The following is a 16,439-nucleotide window of genomic DNA, read 5'->3' on the forward strand; positions in this document are numbered from 1 at the left end:
AATATTATACATGTTTTTGTAAGCTATCTAAGGAGACTTATAAGTAGTTCTTGTGGTCTATCACGTCTGTTGATCTTGTAGCTTGTTGGTTTGCGTAAGGCATGCTATCGAGGCTGATATCTCTTGGGGGTCCCATTTCACCATTGCTGTAGCGGATGGTGTTTGAGTTGTTGTCTCTGAATGGGTCCATGCGTTGTGGAGTAGCGTCTGTTAGGTCGGAGAATCTCTGGGACTCTTCACGGGCCATTAGGTTTTCTCTTGTACGTACGTCTTGGAATTCGTCTTGGACACCGATGTATGACCTCCTTATAGGGGACCCGCCACTAGAGAATGAGGACCTTGGTGTTACGAGACGGTTTTCAAATGTGCCGTATTCATCTTTGCTGATAACCTCTGTGTCTACCTTGGGTTCATTCTTGTTAGCAGAAGAGTTATTCGTGGAGATACCATCGCTGGATCTTTCCTCGATGATACGATCCTTGTTGCTCTTCTTACTCTTACCACGCTTCATAGACAGTTTACGGATAACACGCTGTGTGAATGTTGGGTTGCCTTCTTCTTCTTCAAGGTCTGAATCAGTTTCACCAGGACCCAAGAATATGTTGGACAGTCTATTCTTGCTCTTGTTAACTTGGCTTTCCCAGTTGGCCTCGTGGTCTCCCGCTAGGTTACCTAATGCCCATAGGTCAGCAGTAGGTGAGTTCTTGAGCTTCTCATCGCTTCTATCCATGATATCATCGTGGTAGATGGCAATCTTCTTTTGGAACGCAGCTCTATCGTCGTTGGCACGTCTGAATCTGGCATCTGGATTCTTAGTCATTAGGATCATGTAGATAAATGCAATAATCATCATTAACAGAATGAAGGAAAATGCAGCGTTCATGATGAAGAACACCCAACCCATAATAGCAGAGACGGAGTATTTTTGGTTGAACAAATCGGAGAAAAACAAGAATAGGAAAGAGTTCACTAAAGTAACTGTACCGATAAATATGTTCATGATGTTTGTTGGACGATCTAAATATGGTTTGTACCTAATAATGGCAACGTAGTAAAATAGATCTAGAATGAAGATCGTAAGAGCTTGAGTCTTACCGGAACCTTGGGCAAACCCAATAAATAGAGACTTGAAAAAGACGTAGGACAGTAGTACGTTATTCCACCAGTAGTACTTAGCACTGAACATGGTGTAAAAGAAACCGTACTTATCTAGCACATAGTCATCACCGTATAATAGGGCAGCAGGATTGTTGTATTGTTGAACGGATTTACGTGCAAAAAATATAGTTCTGTATGAACACCAGATCATCAAACCAATAGACAATATTAGGAAGAAACATGCGATAACAATAACTGCACCAGAGTCCCTTTCGGTGAATTCCCAGAAACTTAAGATAGTCAATTGTGTGAAACCAATGTAGATATATCTTAGCATTGCTCCCTTTAGCAGAGTCTTCCAATTTATTCTGAAGGCTGCAAATCTTTCTTGTTTGATCCATCCATTCTTGATAGATAACTCTAGCGAGTACTTGCATACTAGGATGAAACCAGCTAAAACATAACCACAGAGAACAAAAAATGTGAAACCAGTACAGACAATGGAAGTGTTCTCAATATTCATTCTATAACCCATTCTCTTAATACCTCTGAAAATCAAAGTGTTCTGATTACCGTATAGGACATTTTCTGCACGCTTCACCAATGAGTAACTTCTTAAGTAATCTACTGATCTCTGTGTAAGCACAGACATAGTAGTGGCTGTCAAATATAAAGTTGGAGTACCACCAGTAGCTTCTACATACCAACGGAAAATCTTTTGCATAAATGAGACACGGATCAGACCCATAGACCAAGCCATATTTTCAGACCAAGCTGCTGCGATAGGCGGTACACTATGAACGTGTTGCATAGCGACCACAGCCACCGATTGGAAATACAAGAAAAGGGACATTGTGTTGGCAGAAATGTGTGATGCAGCAACAGAGTTACCGAAAGTGGACAGTGTTGCAGACAGCAACAGACCAATACCAGCGATAACGGCTGTGACCCACTTGACACCTGTTTGTGAGACGGTCTTACCGTTACTGAAGAACACTTGAATACAGGCCAAGTTCTCTGACACGTTGTTGTAGATATTTAGCTTGACAAATGCGTCGATATCAGGGACTTGGTAAGCGATACCAGGGATTTCGTTCACGTATTCCTCTGAGATGTATTGGATGGAATCAATCTGGATGTTACCAGGGTGCACGGGACAGAATTGCTTCCAGTTCATCTCACAAACATCAAATGATTTCGTGATAATCTTAAAACCATAAGCGTATACATCAATATAGGCATAGATGTACCCGTCAATCTGTGTAGTCAAATCCAATGTATAATGTAACGATCTGTCATCTGGATCAAACACAACATCAAAACTTCTAGCTGAGAGTTGGGAATTTTCCATACATGTAACTAAAGAGGACGCAGTAAGCTTCCTCTTTGCTTCAACTGGTGCGAAGAGCAATATAAATATAGCACACCATAGTGCTTGGAAATATGCCATTATTTTATTTATTACTTCTTTTTTTTCAGGGTTGTTTTTTTTTTTTTATGGAATATAGATTATATTTATGTCTCTTCTATTTTTTTATATTGTAATTTCCACTTTTGTTATATGAAGTTTTTATTCTATCGAACCATCAAAAAGAAGAATAGGCTGTAATGTTGTTTTTATGCCTTGTTATAAATCGTTTCTTCCTCAATTATCAATATCGTGGGCTCCTTATTAGTCTTTAAAGATAAAGAATATAAAGTAACAATATCTCTTTAGTTATAAATGAATCCAAAAGCCTGAAAACAAGTAAACAAATGAACTAACAAAAACACGACAGTACCAAAATCAATAATCAAAAGTTCAAATCAGAAAGTTTTATGATCCATTTCAAATGCAATAACCAAAAAAGAAAATTTTTTCTCTTCATTCATTGCTATTAAAATTTCTTCAAATTAATTTAAAATCAAAAAAATGAAAAATTATTAAAGATGCTAATAAAAGTAGCCGAAGAACCGTATAAATAAAATTTTTAAATTATACGTCATTCTGCTCCTCACAGAAAACCCTGTACGAAAATCATTTTTTGACATTTCCTTCGAGAAAATAAACAATCAGCACAGAAACTGCCGTACATATTAGCACATTAAAAAAAGAAAAGGTGATAAAGACGCGAATAAAATTAATTTAAAAAAAAGAAAGAAAAAAAAGAAGGAGTTCTTAGAATAGTCCGTGGACCGGAATTTTATCTTAAACGGTATGCTTAGAAAGGAAAGAACAACAAACACAAAACACGAAAAAACCCAATAATAATAAATCAACAAAAATTTAAATTGTTTAAAGAATGGTAAATTAGTTAGTAAGTTGAATAGGAACTAAACCAAACAATGCCCTTTTTTTTTTAAAAGCACGTATAACAAAATAGGGGATTTAACTAGAACAAGAGGCTTGCTTCATTAGTTGTGATTCTTGGGGTTGTCTTTGCCATTTTTCATGCAGATCGGGGCGCAGTTCTTCGTCCCACAATTGATTGTTGTATGGGTTTGCGCTCATCTTGAATAATTTCTGTAGGCCTGATAGATCTAAGGTGTCTGCGTCTCTTAGCTGTCTGGTGATGTCGTCGATAACTTCTTCGAAGATCCAGCTTCTTGGAATGAACTGAGGGTTAACCGCGGTGGCGATTTCCCTTCTGTTTGCGGAGTGTAGCCTTTGTTTATAAACATCAGTCCACGACACGAGGCTTTGTAATTGCTCAAGGAGAGCACGCGTGTCGCTCGTCTTGTTTGCACCTCTAGTGAAGTAGTCATCCAGGATTTCGTAGTCATCCTTGTCGAAGAAGATGGAGACGTAGGCAGGGTCAAGGCCGAGGAAACCATCTTCACTGGAAAGAGAGCCGTTATATTTCTGTAAGTTTAGGAAGAAATTATTGTAGTCTATTTTAGTATGGCTGATTAAATCTAGGAGGGGTTCTACCACTGTGGAGAGGAACTCTTTGACCGCACGGGCAGTTACTTCCACGGATTCCTCATTTATTTCAGATGGCAATTGCAGGTCAATACCAAGTCTCATAGCCATGAGGTCACAATACTTCTTTGTGAATGTATACTTGTACTCGTTAGCGCTGAGACCAATAACACTGTTAACCCTGTCTAACAGCTGTCTTTGCGTTCCGCGATCGATGGAACTAATATCCTTTGCGCTCAGTACAGTTTTTAAGTTATGTTTCCCAGCCCCGAGTAACACAGATATTGCTTGACCGAACTGGAGCAAGTTCCACCATATAACACCCGGTTGATTGCTGAATGAGTATCTCTTCATAGAATCGTCGTGGTTTGGGGTGTAAGTAGGGTCGAATCTATCCATGAAACTGAAGGGCCCGTAGTCCATAGATAAGCCCATTATAGAGGTATTATCCGTGTTTAGTACACCATTCAGGAAGCCATACGCCTGCCAATAGGCAACACATTCTGCATTTGAAGTAACAACTTTTCTAAACATCCCATCATATTTAGTACAGTCCTTAGAGTTGATGGCAATAGTATCATTAGTGGGCCCTTCATCTTCAGGAAAATAATCCTTAGTGAATATGTTGAGGTCAGTATCAACAAGCTTCTCCTTAAAAACTTCTTCTATGACATAGTCTGATAGCCTTACCATACTGTCGAGATCGAATTTCCACCTGTAAGTGTCAAAATGGCCAAGTCTTATCCAAGATGGTGAAAATCTACAATAGTTTGCACACATTTCCATCGACGCACCTCTCCTTGCTTTGGTACTTGGTAGAAGTGTCAGTTGCAATGCCCTAGTAGAAGGGATACCTATTGCATGTAACGATTCGCTAATGATAAACTCCCTAATACTTGACCTAACTACTGCCTTCCCGTCAGCAAATCTCGAAAACGGTGTTAACCCACTACCTTTGATTTGTAAAGTCTGCCAATTACCATGCATGTCTTTCAAGTCAAATAAGTTCACAACTCTCCCGTCACCTAATTGTCCAGCAAACTGTCCAAACTGGAACCCCGAGTAATTCGAACTATATGGGAAAATACCTCGCTCCGTATCATAATACACCTTTTCTCCATCCAATATCTTCTTCAAATCGTCATCAGGAGCCAAATTAAACTCTTTCAAAGCCTTATCGTTAGTAAGAAGCTGTTTATACTCTTTTCTATCGGAAGGAATACAGTAAGCAAAATGTGACCCCTTAGACACGGATCTAGGTGTGTGGAAACCACTCTTTTTCGCATCATCACCACCCTCTACCAATTTAACCGCATCTGTGATAGTAGGAATCTTAGAATCAGCATTAAGTCTTTTGATGAACCTTGAGCAACTCAAAGGCTGTTTTAACAACTCAAGAATCTTCACCTCAGTCATTTCTTGATATATTGTTGTTGAGTTAATACCTGGCTGTCTACATCGAATAGTAAAATATAGTTAATTAAATAGCAAGTCCAAACCTCATCGCATTGGACCATTCCCACACAGACTATTCCTTGTGAACCCTTCCCGATAGGAGAGAACCTTAATTTTATCGATTTTTTGTTGACTTGCTACGGCCGTTTCTTCGCAATATTGACGTCATTTTAATAAAATAACTATAATATATTGAATATTAATACGAATATCACATTCACGTTTACAACAAGACGATAAATGAAGTTCTGGTAATATCAAACGTATCTACTAGCAAGGACTCGTATTCTAATACAAACATGAACACACGAATGGACACAGTATTTGCTTATACAACCGTAGAATCATAAAAATGAAATATGAACGTAGTACAACTTACATGAACGTAGTACAACCTCCATGAACATAGTACAACCCTCATGAACGTAGTACATCCTCCATGAACGTAGTACAACTCACATGAACGTAGTACAACTCACCAACCACTTAAAAAACCAAAATACATCACGGATGTATCGTTTCTGAGATATATCTGCCTCTGAATTGAGTTTATTCCCTAGCATAAGTCCTTGATCTGCAGGATAATTGAATTAGCTGCCGGTACATAAAAGTATATATAGAAATGGCCAGAATCATCACATCTCATCGCAATACGAGTGACTTGCCCTTATTTTCTTGTAATTTAAGAGCAAGGAACCATGTTGTTCTACGATGATTTCTAAGACACCCTAAAAATGACGTCATTTTGATTATATAGATGAGAGGCACATACATCACCACAATGAAAGGAGCATAGTAGTGGATATATAAAGAACAATGCAGTCTTCGATAAAAAGAAAACTTGGATATGGCCATTTATTTCCTGGATTGCGGGATAACCCCCATTGTATTGCTCTAAGGGGGTTTCGTTACATTGCCCTCCCCCCACAAATGTACTTCTAAGAACCGTCTTAATCTAGAACAATCAATATAAGGTTTTCATTGCCAATAAATTAATGAAAGAAAAAAAAGTATATAAATCAAATAATATTCTAGTATCTTGAATATCGTTTTCTATATTGTTATATTCTTGTATAATAATATAAAATCAAGACATTAAGATATAACAAAAAAAAAAATGCCAATTCTAGATAACATTACAGACAAACTATTCGGTAGCAACGAAGACGACGACAACAACAACAACAACGACAGTAGAGACAGCTACCCAAACATGGAAGACAGTAAGGCTTCCTACGACATGAGTTTCGACGCAGATGAGGGTTACGGTGGTGAGCACGGTTCGGATCAAATGCCATCCAAGCACCGTGACACAAACTACAACCCTAACGATGCTTCCACTGAGGTGACTTCCTCCATGGACTCCACCAACACCCAGAACAAGAACTTCTCCCACATGGGCTCTAACGCCAAACAAAAGGACGGTGATGGTTTCTCATGGAGTTCCAACTAAGAAAGAAAAAGCAGGTCTTTTATTTTAATATCTTTCATCCACCTCACGTCATTTATATTCTAAAGGAACCTTATATATTCAATAAATAAAAAAAAAATTAAATAAATATTTTAATTTAATTACAAAAAAGATAATGATTTAAAGGATTTCAGAAGGAATTCCCACTAAATGTCCTACGGTAAGTTTGGAAAAACTCCGTTTCGTTGTTAATTTGCGGGGGAACATTGGCATCCCCCCTGGTTGAGAGCCTTTTGGTAGAAGAACAATGCGGGAAACGAGAAGGGGTGTCTGAGTTGCTTAGGCAATAAGGTAAGGGTTAACGAAGAGACCCTGTGGGTTTCCATGTTCCCTCTTGGGTTGCTATTTAAATATATAATTCCCAAAAGTTTATAACATATAGTCTTGATATACAAACATATAAACGACCAAAAAAAACGATGTACAATAGTGTGTTAAGGAGGAGTTATCAGCATCGGTTACTATTCCCTATAAGGAGCTATAAGCATACAACTGCTAAGAGTACACCTGTAGTTGATACGCATATGCATACGCATATGCACACGGAGGCTACGCATGAGGAAGGGCATAGCCACGAGCATGAACATGGCCATGGGCATGAACACACGCACGACATGAAATCGATGTTGACGCATAGTCATAGTCATATCGAGGCCAATCCGTTGCTGACTTTGAGTAAAGAGCAGATGATGAAGAATCCTGGGGTGCGGATAACGTGGATAGGGCTTGGGAGCAATGTTCTTATGGCTGTCGGTAAGTTCTTCGGTGGTATAGCGTTCCACTCACAGGCGTTGCTTGCGGACTCCGTGTATGCAATGTCTGATCTTATATCGGACTTCCTGACGTTGTTCTCGGTAAGTCTCTCGTCTAAGAAGTCGAATGATCAGTACCCTTATGGCTACGGTAAAGTAGAGACGGTGGGTTCGCTTGCGGTATCGACTATCCTTGCTGGTGCCGGTGTCTCAATTGGTTGGGCATCTCTTTGTGCAGTAGTTGGGCCCATGGTTCCACATGCTGTGGTGGAGTCTCTCACGAGTATATTCGGGTCCGTAATGACCGAGGCCTCCTCGCAGGGCCATTCGCACTCACATACACATATCGAAGCCACCACGGATATCAACGCTGCCTGGATCGCGGCAGGTTCCATCGTGATGAAAGAGTGGATCTTCCAAGCTACTAAGCGTGTAGCGGTCAGGACGAACTCTAACGTTCTGATGGCGAACGCCTGGCATCACCGTATAGACTCTCTGACTTCGTTGGTGGCTCTTGTGGCCATCATGTCAAGTCACTTCTTTGGCGTGCAATCACTCGACAGTCTAGGAGGCCTGTTGGTCTCTGTACTTATCATCAAGGCGGGGGCTGAAGGTATGGTAACATCTGTAAAAGAACTCACAGACCAGGCTGTGGCCCCAACCGATGACCGTTACGTCTATGTACGGGACCTTTTACAGAAACACCTACCGCAACTCGACGGGCTAGAAGTAGAGAAGGTGACTGTGATGCCAATGGGTCCAAAGTTGAGGGCCATAGCAACATTGGCCCTACCAAGAGATACCACACTGCATGTCCAGGACCTCGACGACGTCACAGCCCATCTAAAGGAAGCCATGCTCGAAGACACCAGAATGGCCTTCTTCGATGTCCGCTACACATCCCAATAAATATATAAAAGATAAAAAATCATATATAGTTGGCAGCAATACAATATCATAACCTATCGTTATAATAATACAATGCAGTATACAAAGCAGTTATAATATATTTGTCGATCAATATACTAATATAATAATAATATTTAATAATAATATATAATAATATAATAATATAATAATATAATATAATATTTTATTATGTACAGGCTGGTCTTGCTTTTTTCATCTCGACGCGGGTTGCGCATTTGAATTAAAGAAGATAAGTTCAATGTAAGCAAATCCACTTACATGGGAGTGTAAATCAGTGTAACGTATAGTGTCTAGGTCAGTTCTAATAGTTGAAAGACGGTCAATTGATAAATTAAGGTTGAGCTATGATTGATTACTGGAGATTACTATGTGCTCTTGTGGTGACCGGTGTTGCTGGTGTTTGGGTAGGTGTGTATCTGTTATCGCATACGCCAAGACAGCCATTTCCTGAGGAGTTGGAGTACTTGGCATGTAATGAGAGTGGTGATGTTGTGCGGAAGCCTGTTGATGCTGTGGAGGACGGTGACATGCACAAGGACGGTATTTTGCTCTCTGTTGTCGTTCCTGCTTATAACGAGACGGCACGGATCCATGCCATGTTCGATGATACCATTGGGTACTTGCAGAAGGAGATGGCTGGTAAGTGGGAGATTCTGATCGTGGATGATGGTTCCAAGGATGGCACTGCTGACTACTGTTTGAAACTTGCTCACGAGGAATATAAATTGAAACCAAAGGAAATGCGTGTTATCAAATTTACCGAGAACCGGGGTAAAGGTGGTGCTGTTAGACAGGGTCTCCTGCATATAAGAGGTAAATATGGTCTATTTGCTGATGCTGATGGTGCTAGTAAGTTCAGTGATGTTTCTAAGCTAATCAATGCTATAAAGAAATTAGAAGGTGACAAGCATAACCCAGCCATTGCTATCGGATCCAGATCACATATGGTTAACACCGAGGCTGTCATTAAGAGATCTTTGTTGAGAAACTGTTTGATGTACGGATTTCACACGCTGGTTTATATATTTGGTATTAGATCTATCAAGGACACTCAATGCGGCTTTAAACTATTCAACAGGCCTGCCATTGACGCTATCTTCCCATATATGCATACTGAGGGTTGGATCTTTGATGTCGAGATGCTATTACTAGCAACTAGAAAAGGTGTTCCCGTTGAAGAAATTCCTATTTCTTGGCATGAAGTCGATGGGTCCAAGATGGCCCTAGCAGTTGATAGTATAAAAATGGCTATTGACCTGGTTGTGATTAGAATGGCATACATTTTAGGCATATACAGTCAAAACAAAAAATGTTAATCTAGAAAGATCTCTTCTAAGAATCACTTAAAGCGGAACAGACCGAAAATAAGAAACACGCTTATTTATTCCATAGTTTTTGTTTTGTGATTTGTGATTTGCGATGTATGAGAGAATCTATTTTAATGAGAACCAATTTTTCCTCATGTGCTACTACTTCCGATAGATAGAGAGGATTATAATGTTAATATATTCCCTTTTTTTTAAGTATGCACCATATAATATTAGCTAGACTGTAATTTATAATAATGTCATGTTTATAATAATACAACCTCAATTTCTGTAAATATATCTATAGAAAATTTTTATATATTTCGGTTTCACTTAAGGTAATTCATGAATATCAACCGACTTTCTACAAGATCAGTGAGAGAAAATTAGAGATTTGACTAATGCAGTACGTGTATTTCAGCCAAATCTTAATTAATAGCGCTAAAAAAAAAAAAGAACAGTAGATAAAGGAAAATTTTCAATTGACCTTTTTCTGACCTTCAAAAATGGAATAAGAAAGAGACGACAGTTTTCTGCGTACGATGGTACCATTATTTAAGAATGTTCTTATAAGTGTAGCATATTCCTTGCTATCGGTAGTAATATTTTCAAATGCCTTTAGTAATGCTGGAGTGTTGATTTCTAATTCGATTTCATGAGTAATTTCGGTATCTTTCGATTTTATACCTTGATTATGATTGTGAACCTTTGTGATATCAATTCTTGTACAGGAATCATTGTGAATATAACTAACACGTTCCTTTGTTCTTGAACTTACAGGTGTTTGGTGGAGATATTTTTCTGGAGGATCATTATCAGGTACTGGTAATTCCAAATTTAGCGAAATCTTTACATCGTAACTGTCTTTAGGCGAGTAAATTAAAAGTTGAGAGATATGTCTTTTTTCAATAAATTGTCCAACACGACCGGTTTTCACATCAGAACTCATTCTTAAGAATCGTGGTCTTTGGGTTGTAGTCCCTACTCTGTAAACGGAATCCTTAGTCTCTGATTCAATGACGTTAAATTTACCAGAATTCTCTGTCAGTTCACTTAAACCATGGATATATTTGTTTAGTTCTTTGAATACAGTTTCATCGACATTAGGAGTCAAATGCGCATCCATATCGGTGTACACTGCTTGAGATGAAATTGGTGGACTCACTCTATCAGGACTCTTTGATTCTAAGAGGACGCCAAATTTCATCTCCAACTCAATAAACGGTCTCATTTCTGGATCCAATGAGTAGATTGTGGCATATATCCAATCTTGGACAGATTTAGTCATATCATCATCAGGAATAATGTCCAAAATCGAGCTATCGATTTTGAAATCGTTTGTATCAATATTTTGTAGTGCTTTGACCGTTGGTTTCCATTTCTGTGCCCAAATAGGTGTGTTTTTATACTTATTGGGCTTTGAAGATGATGATATTTCATTTAGGACTTCCAAATCCTTCTTTACACTATTTTTCTTCGATATACTAGATGTCTTCTCTTCGAATATTTTATCGACAGCTGCATTAGACACAAGCGTCTCCTTTGAGGCTTGTTCCTTTTTAACGCTGGGTTCTTCTTTCTTTTCATTAGGTTCGGGTAGATTTTCTTTCTCTTCTATCTTAGCTCTTGGGACTACTGGTGGTAAACTTTCTTCTTTTAAGGGGACACTACCTTCTCTGGATTCTTCCTTGTGTTCTCCTTGAGTTTCTATTATCATATCATCCTGAGTAGAGGGCGATTTTTCAACCAACAAATCTATAGAAGATGTGCTGCTTCTCTCCACTGAGTCAGTACCGCCATCTACTATAGAAGATATGCTAGTGGCTCTATTATTTACCGGTTGCTGGGGTGGAAGAGCTTCTTCACTTTCAGAGCTTTTAAGGTCCTTCTTTTTCATCGCAGCTCTTTTCTTCTCTGGGGAGAACCTGTCCTGTTTATCGTAGTCAAACATCATGCCATTGTCAAAATTGACCTCCCCGGCATCGTCAGTATCTGTATCACTTTCATCTTCATTGGTTTCTTCCACAATTCCCGATATACTCGTAACGCTATCTCTATTCACTAAATTGCCAATTCCAGCTGGTTTTTCCTGTATATCATTAGCCATCTTTTGTAATTTAACTTTATCATTCTCGTCATGGTTTACTAAATCATCAAGTGACAATGCACGTTTCGTATGGTTTTCACTCATTACTATTCTAATAATTTCTTTTTTTCTATCGAATATCTCTCCTCCACAAATAATGACCAAATTAACTTCTTTTTTTTATTTACTTTCCTTTATAACAGGTATGCAATAATACAATTACTTTTTTTGTACTCCTTTAAAGTTTCTCCTCCTTAAAATAAACCTGGAGCTATTTCAAAAACCAATTCCTCTATCAAAAAAATCCTGAAGACTCAATTGCATCTGAATTAATACTTGCAATATTCTCTAATATAAACTTTTTTCAATCTTCCCTAGAGGAAAAAAATAAAAAAATATTAAAAATTTATTTAAAGTCTATTGAAGCATTTTCGTTGTTCATGATACGTAGTCAGCAGACTGTTATCGTGCATAGCTATAGTTAATAGTGTCGGGTAACTAATATCACATGGCTTCCCATCACTCCACACTAACTCCTATATTTTTATGTTAGTCACGTGATTTTAAGATGGGCGGAATTGTGATGTATATTATTAGACGTATAAATAAGAATATTACAGACATTTTCTTATATTCGATACTAATCGAGTTCATAAATGGGTAAAAACATGGTATGTGATTATAGTATATTTATTTAAAAGTACATTGTTTCGTTAAAAAAGGTTTTGTATGAATAAATTATAAATAAAATACGTTCAACATATTTTATTCTTTTAGGGGAGTTGGGTTATTATATGTTAGATTCGTAATATCAGTTTTTCTAATAACCTTTTGAAATAGTGCTTTGTAGAGTTTTTATTTGTTTTTATAGTAACATGAAGTAAAAAAAGAAAACACAAAATGAATACAGAAAAAAAAGTTGTGAAATGAAATTTAATGCTCTGATGGATTAAAACTCTGTGACTTGTAAGGGTTAAACTTACCGGGAGTTGATGCTCTAAGATATGCAGTTTCATTATAGTTCATGGAGGGGGACGCCATCTCTAAAGGCAGGGCCTGGGTGAACAGCGAGTCTATCTCCTGGCATCTCGCTTGCTCTTGTGCACTGAGCAACACCCTAGGACAGAAAAACAAATCGTCCTCAAACGATTTGCATATATGGTTCTTATGCAATATAGAACCTACCTCCGGCGACACCTCTTGTATAGACCTAGTACCACTTCCAGGTGGTGTACTAGATGGAGATACATATACATTATAATAGTCGTGGTGTTGCATAGCTCTTTATTTTGTGGTTAGTTTAATATTTTTCGATTATAGTGGTGGTTATTTAATTAGTTGTTTTTGTTTGTTTTTTTTTTTTGCGTTGTATTGCTTATTTAATTTTTTAAACTTTTTATTATATAGATTCGTTTCACCTTTTTATGGTATTGATCAATAAACTTGTCCCTGACTATTCATTCATTTTAATTATATATAAATAATAAAACAAAAAATGAGTCGTATTGTATAAACCCAACCTTTTTTTTTTATGGTTCTTTCTTTTTTTGTTCCCTATAAGTAATTTCTTTCTTTTTTTACGTTCAACCTGCGTTTTTAACGTTGGGCCCTGTTCTCGATAACCCCTAATTTACCCTCACAAATACACTAACACCCACACATCGCACCAATACATAAACACCCTGACCTCCAGAACCTTCTTTTCTTTTTCATCTTTTGGAGCTGTTGAGCTGTTCAAAATTTGTTTACACTTTTTTTTTGTTTGTTTATGTTTTTTCAGCGGTACGCCGTTTTGTCTGTACCCGCGCGTCCTTTTTTTTTCATTTTATTTGTCTATTCTTTAGCCTTGAGCTTGGGTTATCACTGTTAACGGGTGTACCCTTTTTTATTTGGCTGTACATTCCTTTTTTATAAAATAGAAAGGGAAAATCCCTCATCTTTCTATACGAATTAGAGATAAACCCCCCCTCCATCCCATCAAGCTTACCCTGATGATGTGATTTACGTTCGTGTCAGGGGATATAAATAAATATATTCACACACACACACACAACGTATATTTAATAGTAGAGAGTAAGGATAATACTAAAAAATGCCAGGGGATAGTTAAAAGAAACTATTTAAATATATATGTATACTTATTGTTGATCGAATTGAAGGTTCTTTAGTGGGGGTAGCTTGTTGTCGTTTGTAAATGGGGAGTTCTTGTTCTTGATAATGATTGGCCTAGAGACGTCAGTCATAACCACATCCTCGTCCTCTTGGTTACTTGTGATTGTAGTAGTAGTGGTGATGATAGTGTTGGGGACGTTACTACCAGCACCAGTGCCGTTGCTTGGTACATGTATGTTGTTCTCCGCCTGCGTTTTACTGGTGGAAAATGCAGGGACCATCAGAGGGTCGTTGTTCGAAGGGATCAAATATGGGGGGCTCTCCATTTCCATTTTGACTGCGGTCTTCTGTGGTGACACCGAGGAATACCTGTTCGATTCCTTATCATTCACGGTGGCAGCAGGTGAACTAGTCACAGTCATATTGGCAGGGATAGGCAGCTTGTTGCTCATAAATGGCGTTGCTCCCCTGTTCTTACGATAAAAATCAGCTATATGTGGTAGCTCTCTGTTCCCCGAGATCAAGTTGTGTTGTTGTTGCGATGTCATAGATAATTGCTCATGCTGTGGCTCTGACATTAGCGGAACAGTTCTATAAGATCTATCGTAGCTATTCTTAATACCTGATCCGGTATTGTAGTTCCCGTTACCAAAAGCCGATATGCGAGTATCGTCAAAGTTGTGATACCCTCTATTAGTGAAGGTGTTATTTTTGTCATTACTGTTCTTATGGTTACTACTCTTATTATTATTATTGTTATTGTTAGTGCTACTATTGTCGTTGTCGTTGTTATTGTTCGACCTTCTGGAAAATGACTGTCTAAACCGCTGGTTTCTCTCTGAAGGGAAGTTTGAATACATATTGAATCCTCCAGATTCATTACGGTTTTCCTCATAGCCTATAGGGCCCATGAGCACTGGTGGGCTCCAATACTTACCAAATTTGCCATTCTTACCAGTACTGCTACCGTTTGGATCATTGGTCGCCAGGGATACTTTCCCATTAGGCTTCGAAGTGTTGTTCTTGTCATTTGGCGAAGCTATGACATTCTTCAATGAACTTGGGGGCTTTGAGTTACCGTTGCTAGTGCTTCCGCTGCTGATACTGCTTGTGCTTCCGCCCTCGGTCCTCTTTCCGTTAATGCCCGCACTAAAATATGACTCGCTATTCGACGAAGGTGGTGACGAGGAGGAAGAGGACGAAGCCGAGGACCCATCGCTGGAGTAAGACCGTTTCCTACTCTCGTCCCTCAACAGACTCTTGGTCTTGTTAATCATCCTTAACTCGGAGTCTTGCTTGTTTTTACTCACGTTGTTATGTTTTTTCTGCCTCTGCGTAGTCGCATTCCCGCTCGCGTTCGCACTAGAGAATGTACCGACCCCATCACTAGTACCCGTATACCTCTTATAATTAGTGTTCGCACTGTTGTTGTTCGTAGTGGTCGTGCTGTTGTTCTTAGTGTAGGGTTTCCCACTAGTTTTCGCATGAACAGTGTCCCGGTGCTGCTTCAAATTATCTATCCTGCTGAAGTACTTGAGACATATATCACACTTGAAGGGCTTCTCCCCGGTATGCCTCCGTATATGTCTCGCGAGGTGCTCCGCCCGCGAAAACGACATACTACACCCGGGATACCCTTCACACCTGAAATTCTTCTTCTTCGGTTTCTTAAATTCCTCTAAATCTCTCATTTACTATATTATAATTATATTATTATATTATTGTTATTAAATTGCTAATATATTGTTAAATATTGAAGAGTTACGATTTTTTTATATTATTAATTTTTTTTTTTCCCTTGCTTATATGCTTGTGTTCTATATATTATATACAAAAACATTCCACACTGCATACTCCAAGAACTTCGCTCTCTCTCTCTATCACTAACGTCTTCCCTTTTTATATTAACGTTCTTAGAACCTTTATATTATATCCAATAGAAGTCCAAGAAGACCCTGGAAGCCCTTCCTCGCACAGCGCTGTCTGAGCACGATGCATATTCTAATTTGCGGTGCCTTCAATGATTAACGTTTTCTGATCTTTACGAAACCCCTACAGCCCGTACGGGGCCGGGTTCTAACCCACCACAGAAAAAGGAGTTCCTTCAATGTCCTGATTAGTAAGGAGTTACCGTTTTCGGGACGAACCAGGGGGAGAAATAACATTCCGCGGCGGAAATGTGCAACGTATGTTTGTTCATTCGGAAGAGCGAAGACGTAGAGAAAACGATGCAGCACACCAAACGGGAAAAAGGGATGGGTGTAAGGATGTAGTACGCAGACGAGGCCGTGAAGAGAAGGGTATTACTAAATAATTTGATAAAAAA

The 16,439-nt window shown here is 38.6% G+C and overlaps 8 protein-coding genes across 8 annotated transcripts; 3 read left to right on the top strand and 5 right to left on the bottom strand.

The window, feature by feature from the left end:
• Positions 1 to 37: 37 nt before the first annotated feature.
• FLC1 (flavin adenine dinucleotide transporter) lies at positions 38 to 2,548 on the bottom strand (the record flags this gene model as incomplete). Its single annotated transcript, XM_071052568.1, has 1 exon — positions 38 to 2,548. The coding sequence occupies one exon, from the start codon at positions 2,546 to 2,548 to the stop codon at positions 38 to 40; it is 2,511 nt and encodes an 836-aa protein (XP_070906415.1).
• A 918-nt stretch (positions 2,549 to 3,466) lies between these two features.
• Positions 3,467 to 5,416, bottom strand: FMP40 (Fmp40p; the record flags this gene model as incomplete). The annotated part of the gene is made up of 1 exon (XM_071052569.1): positions 3,467 to 5,416. The coding sequence occupies one exon, from the start codon at positions 5,414 to 5,416 to the stop codon at positions 3,467 to 3,469; it is 1,950 nt and encodes a 649-aa protein (XP_070906416.1).
• A 1,156-nt stretch (positions 5,417 to 6,572) lies between these two features.
• On the top strand, positions 6,573 to 6,908 carry RNJ42_02405 (uncharacterized protein; the record flags this gene model as incomplete). The annotated part of the gene is made up of 1 exon (XM_071052570.1): positions 6,573 to 6,908. The coding sequence occupies one exon, from the start codon at positions 6,573 to 6,575 to the stop codon at positions 6,906 to 6,908; it is 336 nt and encodes a 111-aa protein (XP_070906417.1).
• Positions 6,909 to 7,345: 437 nt separating this feature from the next.
• RNJ42_02406 (cation diffusion facilitator family transporter) lies at positions 7,346 to 8,587 on the top strand (the record flags this gene model as incomplete). The annotated part of the gene is made up of 1 exon (XM_071052571.1): positions 7,346 to 8,587. One exon carries the CDS (start codon positions 7,346 to 7,348, stop codon positions 8,585 to 8,587), a length of 1,242 nt encoding a protein of 413 aa, XP_070906418.1.
• A 365-nt stretch (positions 8,588 to 8,952) lies between these two features.
• Positions 8,953 to 9,924, top strand: ALG5 (dolichyl-phosphate beta-glucosyltransferase; the record flags this gene model as incomplete). The annotated part of the gene is made up of 1 exon (XM_071052572.1): positions 8,953 to 9,924. One exon carries the CDS (start codon positions 8,953 to 8,955, stop codon positions 9,922 to 9,924), a length of 972 nt encoding a protein of 323 aa, XP_070906419.1.
• A 469-nt stretch (positions 9,925 to 10,393) lies between these two features.
• Positions 10,394 to 12,106, bottom strand: CET1 (polynucleotide 5'-phosphatase; the record flags this gene model as incomplete). Its single annotated transcript, XM_071052573.1, has 1 exon — positions 10,394 to 12,106. The coding sequence occupies one exon, from the start codon at positions 12,104 to 12,106 to the stop codon at positions 10,394 to 10,396; it is 1,713 nt and encodes a 570-aa protein (XP_070906420.1).
• An 828-nt stretch (positions 12,107 to 12,934) lies between these two features.
• RNJ42_02409 (uncharacterized protein) lies at positions 12,935 to 13,279 on the bottom strand (the record flags this gene model as incomplete). Its single annotated transcript, XM_071052574.1, has 1 exon — positions 12,935 to 13,279. The coding sequence occupies one exon, from the start codon at positions 13,277 to 13,279 to the stop codon at positions 12,935 to 12,937; it is 345 nt and encodes a 114-aa protein (XP_070906421.1).
• Positions 13,280 to 14,139: 860 nt separating this feature from the next.
• Positions 14,140 to 15,804, bottom strand: USV1 (Usv1p; the record flags this gene model as incomplete). The annotated part of the gene is made up of 1 exon (XM_071052575.1): positions 14,140 to 15,804. One exon carries the CDS (start codon positions 15,802 to 15,804, stop codon positions 14,140 to 14,142), a length of 1,665 nt encoding a protein of 554 aa, XP_070906422.1.
• Positions 15,805 to 16,439: the final 635 nt, after the last annotated feature.

Source organism: Nakaseomyces bracarensis (genome assembly GCF_045282275.1).
Source record: "Nakaseomyces bracarensis strain CBM3 chromosome Unknown Scaff9_0, whole genome shotgun sequence".
Lineage (NCBI taxonomy): Eukaryota > Fungi > Ascomycota > Saccharomycetes > Saccharomycetales > Saccharomycetaceae > Nakaseomyces > Nakaseomyces bracarensis.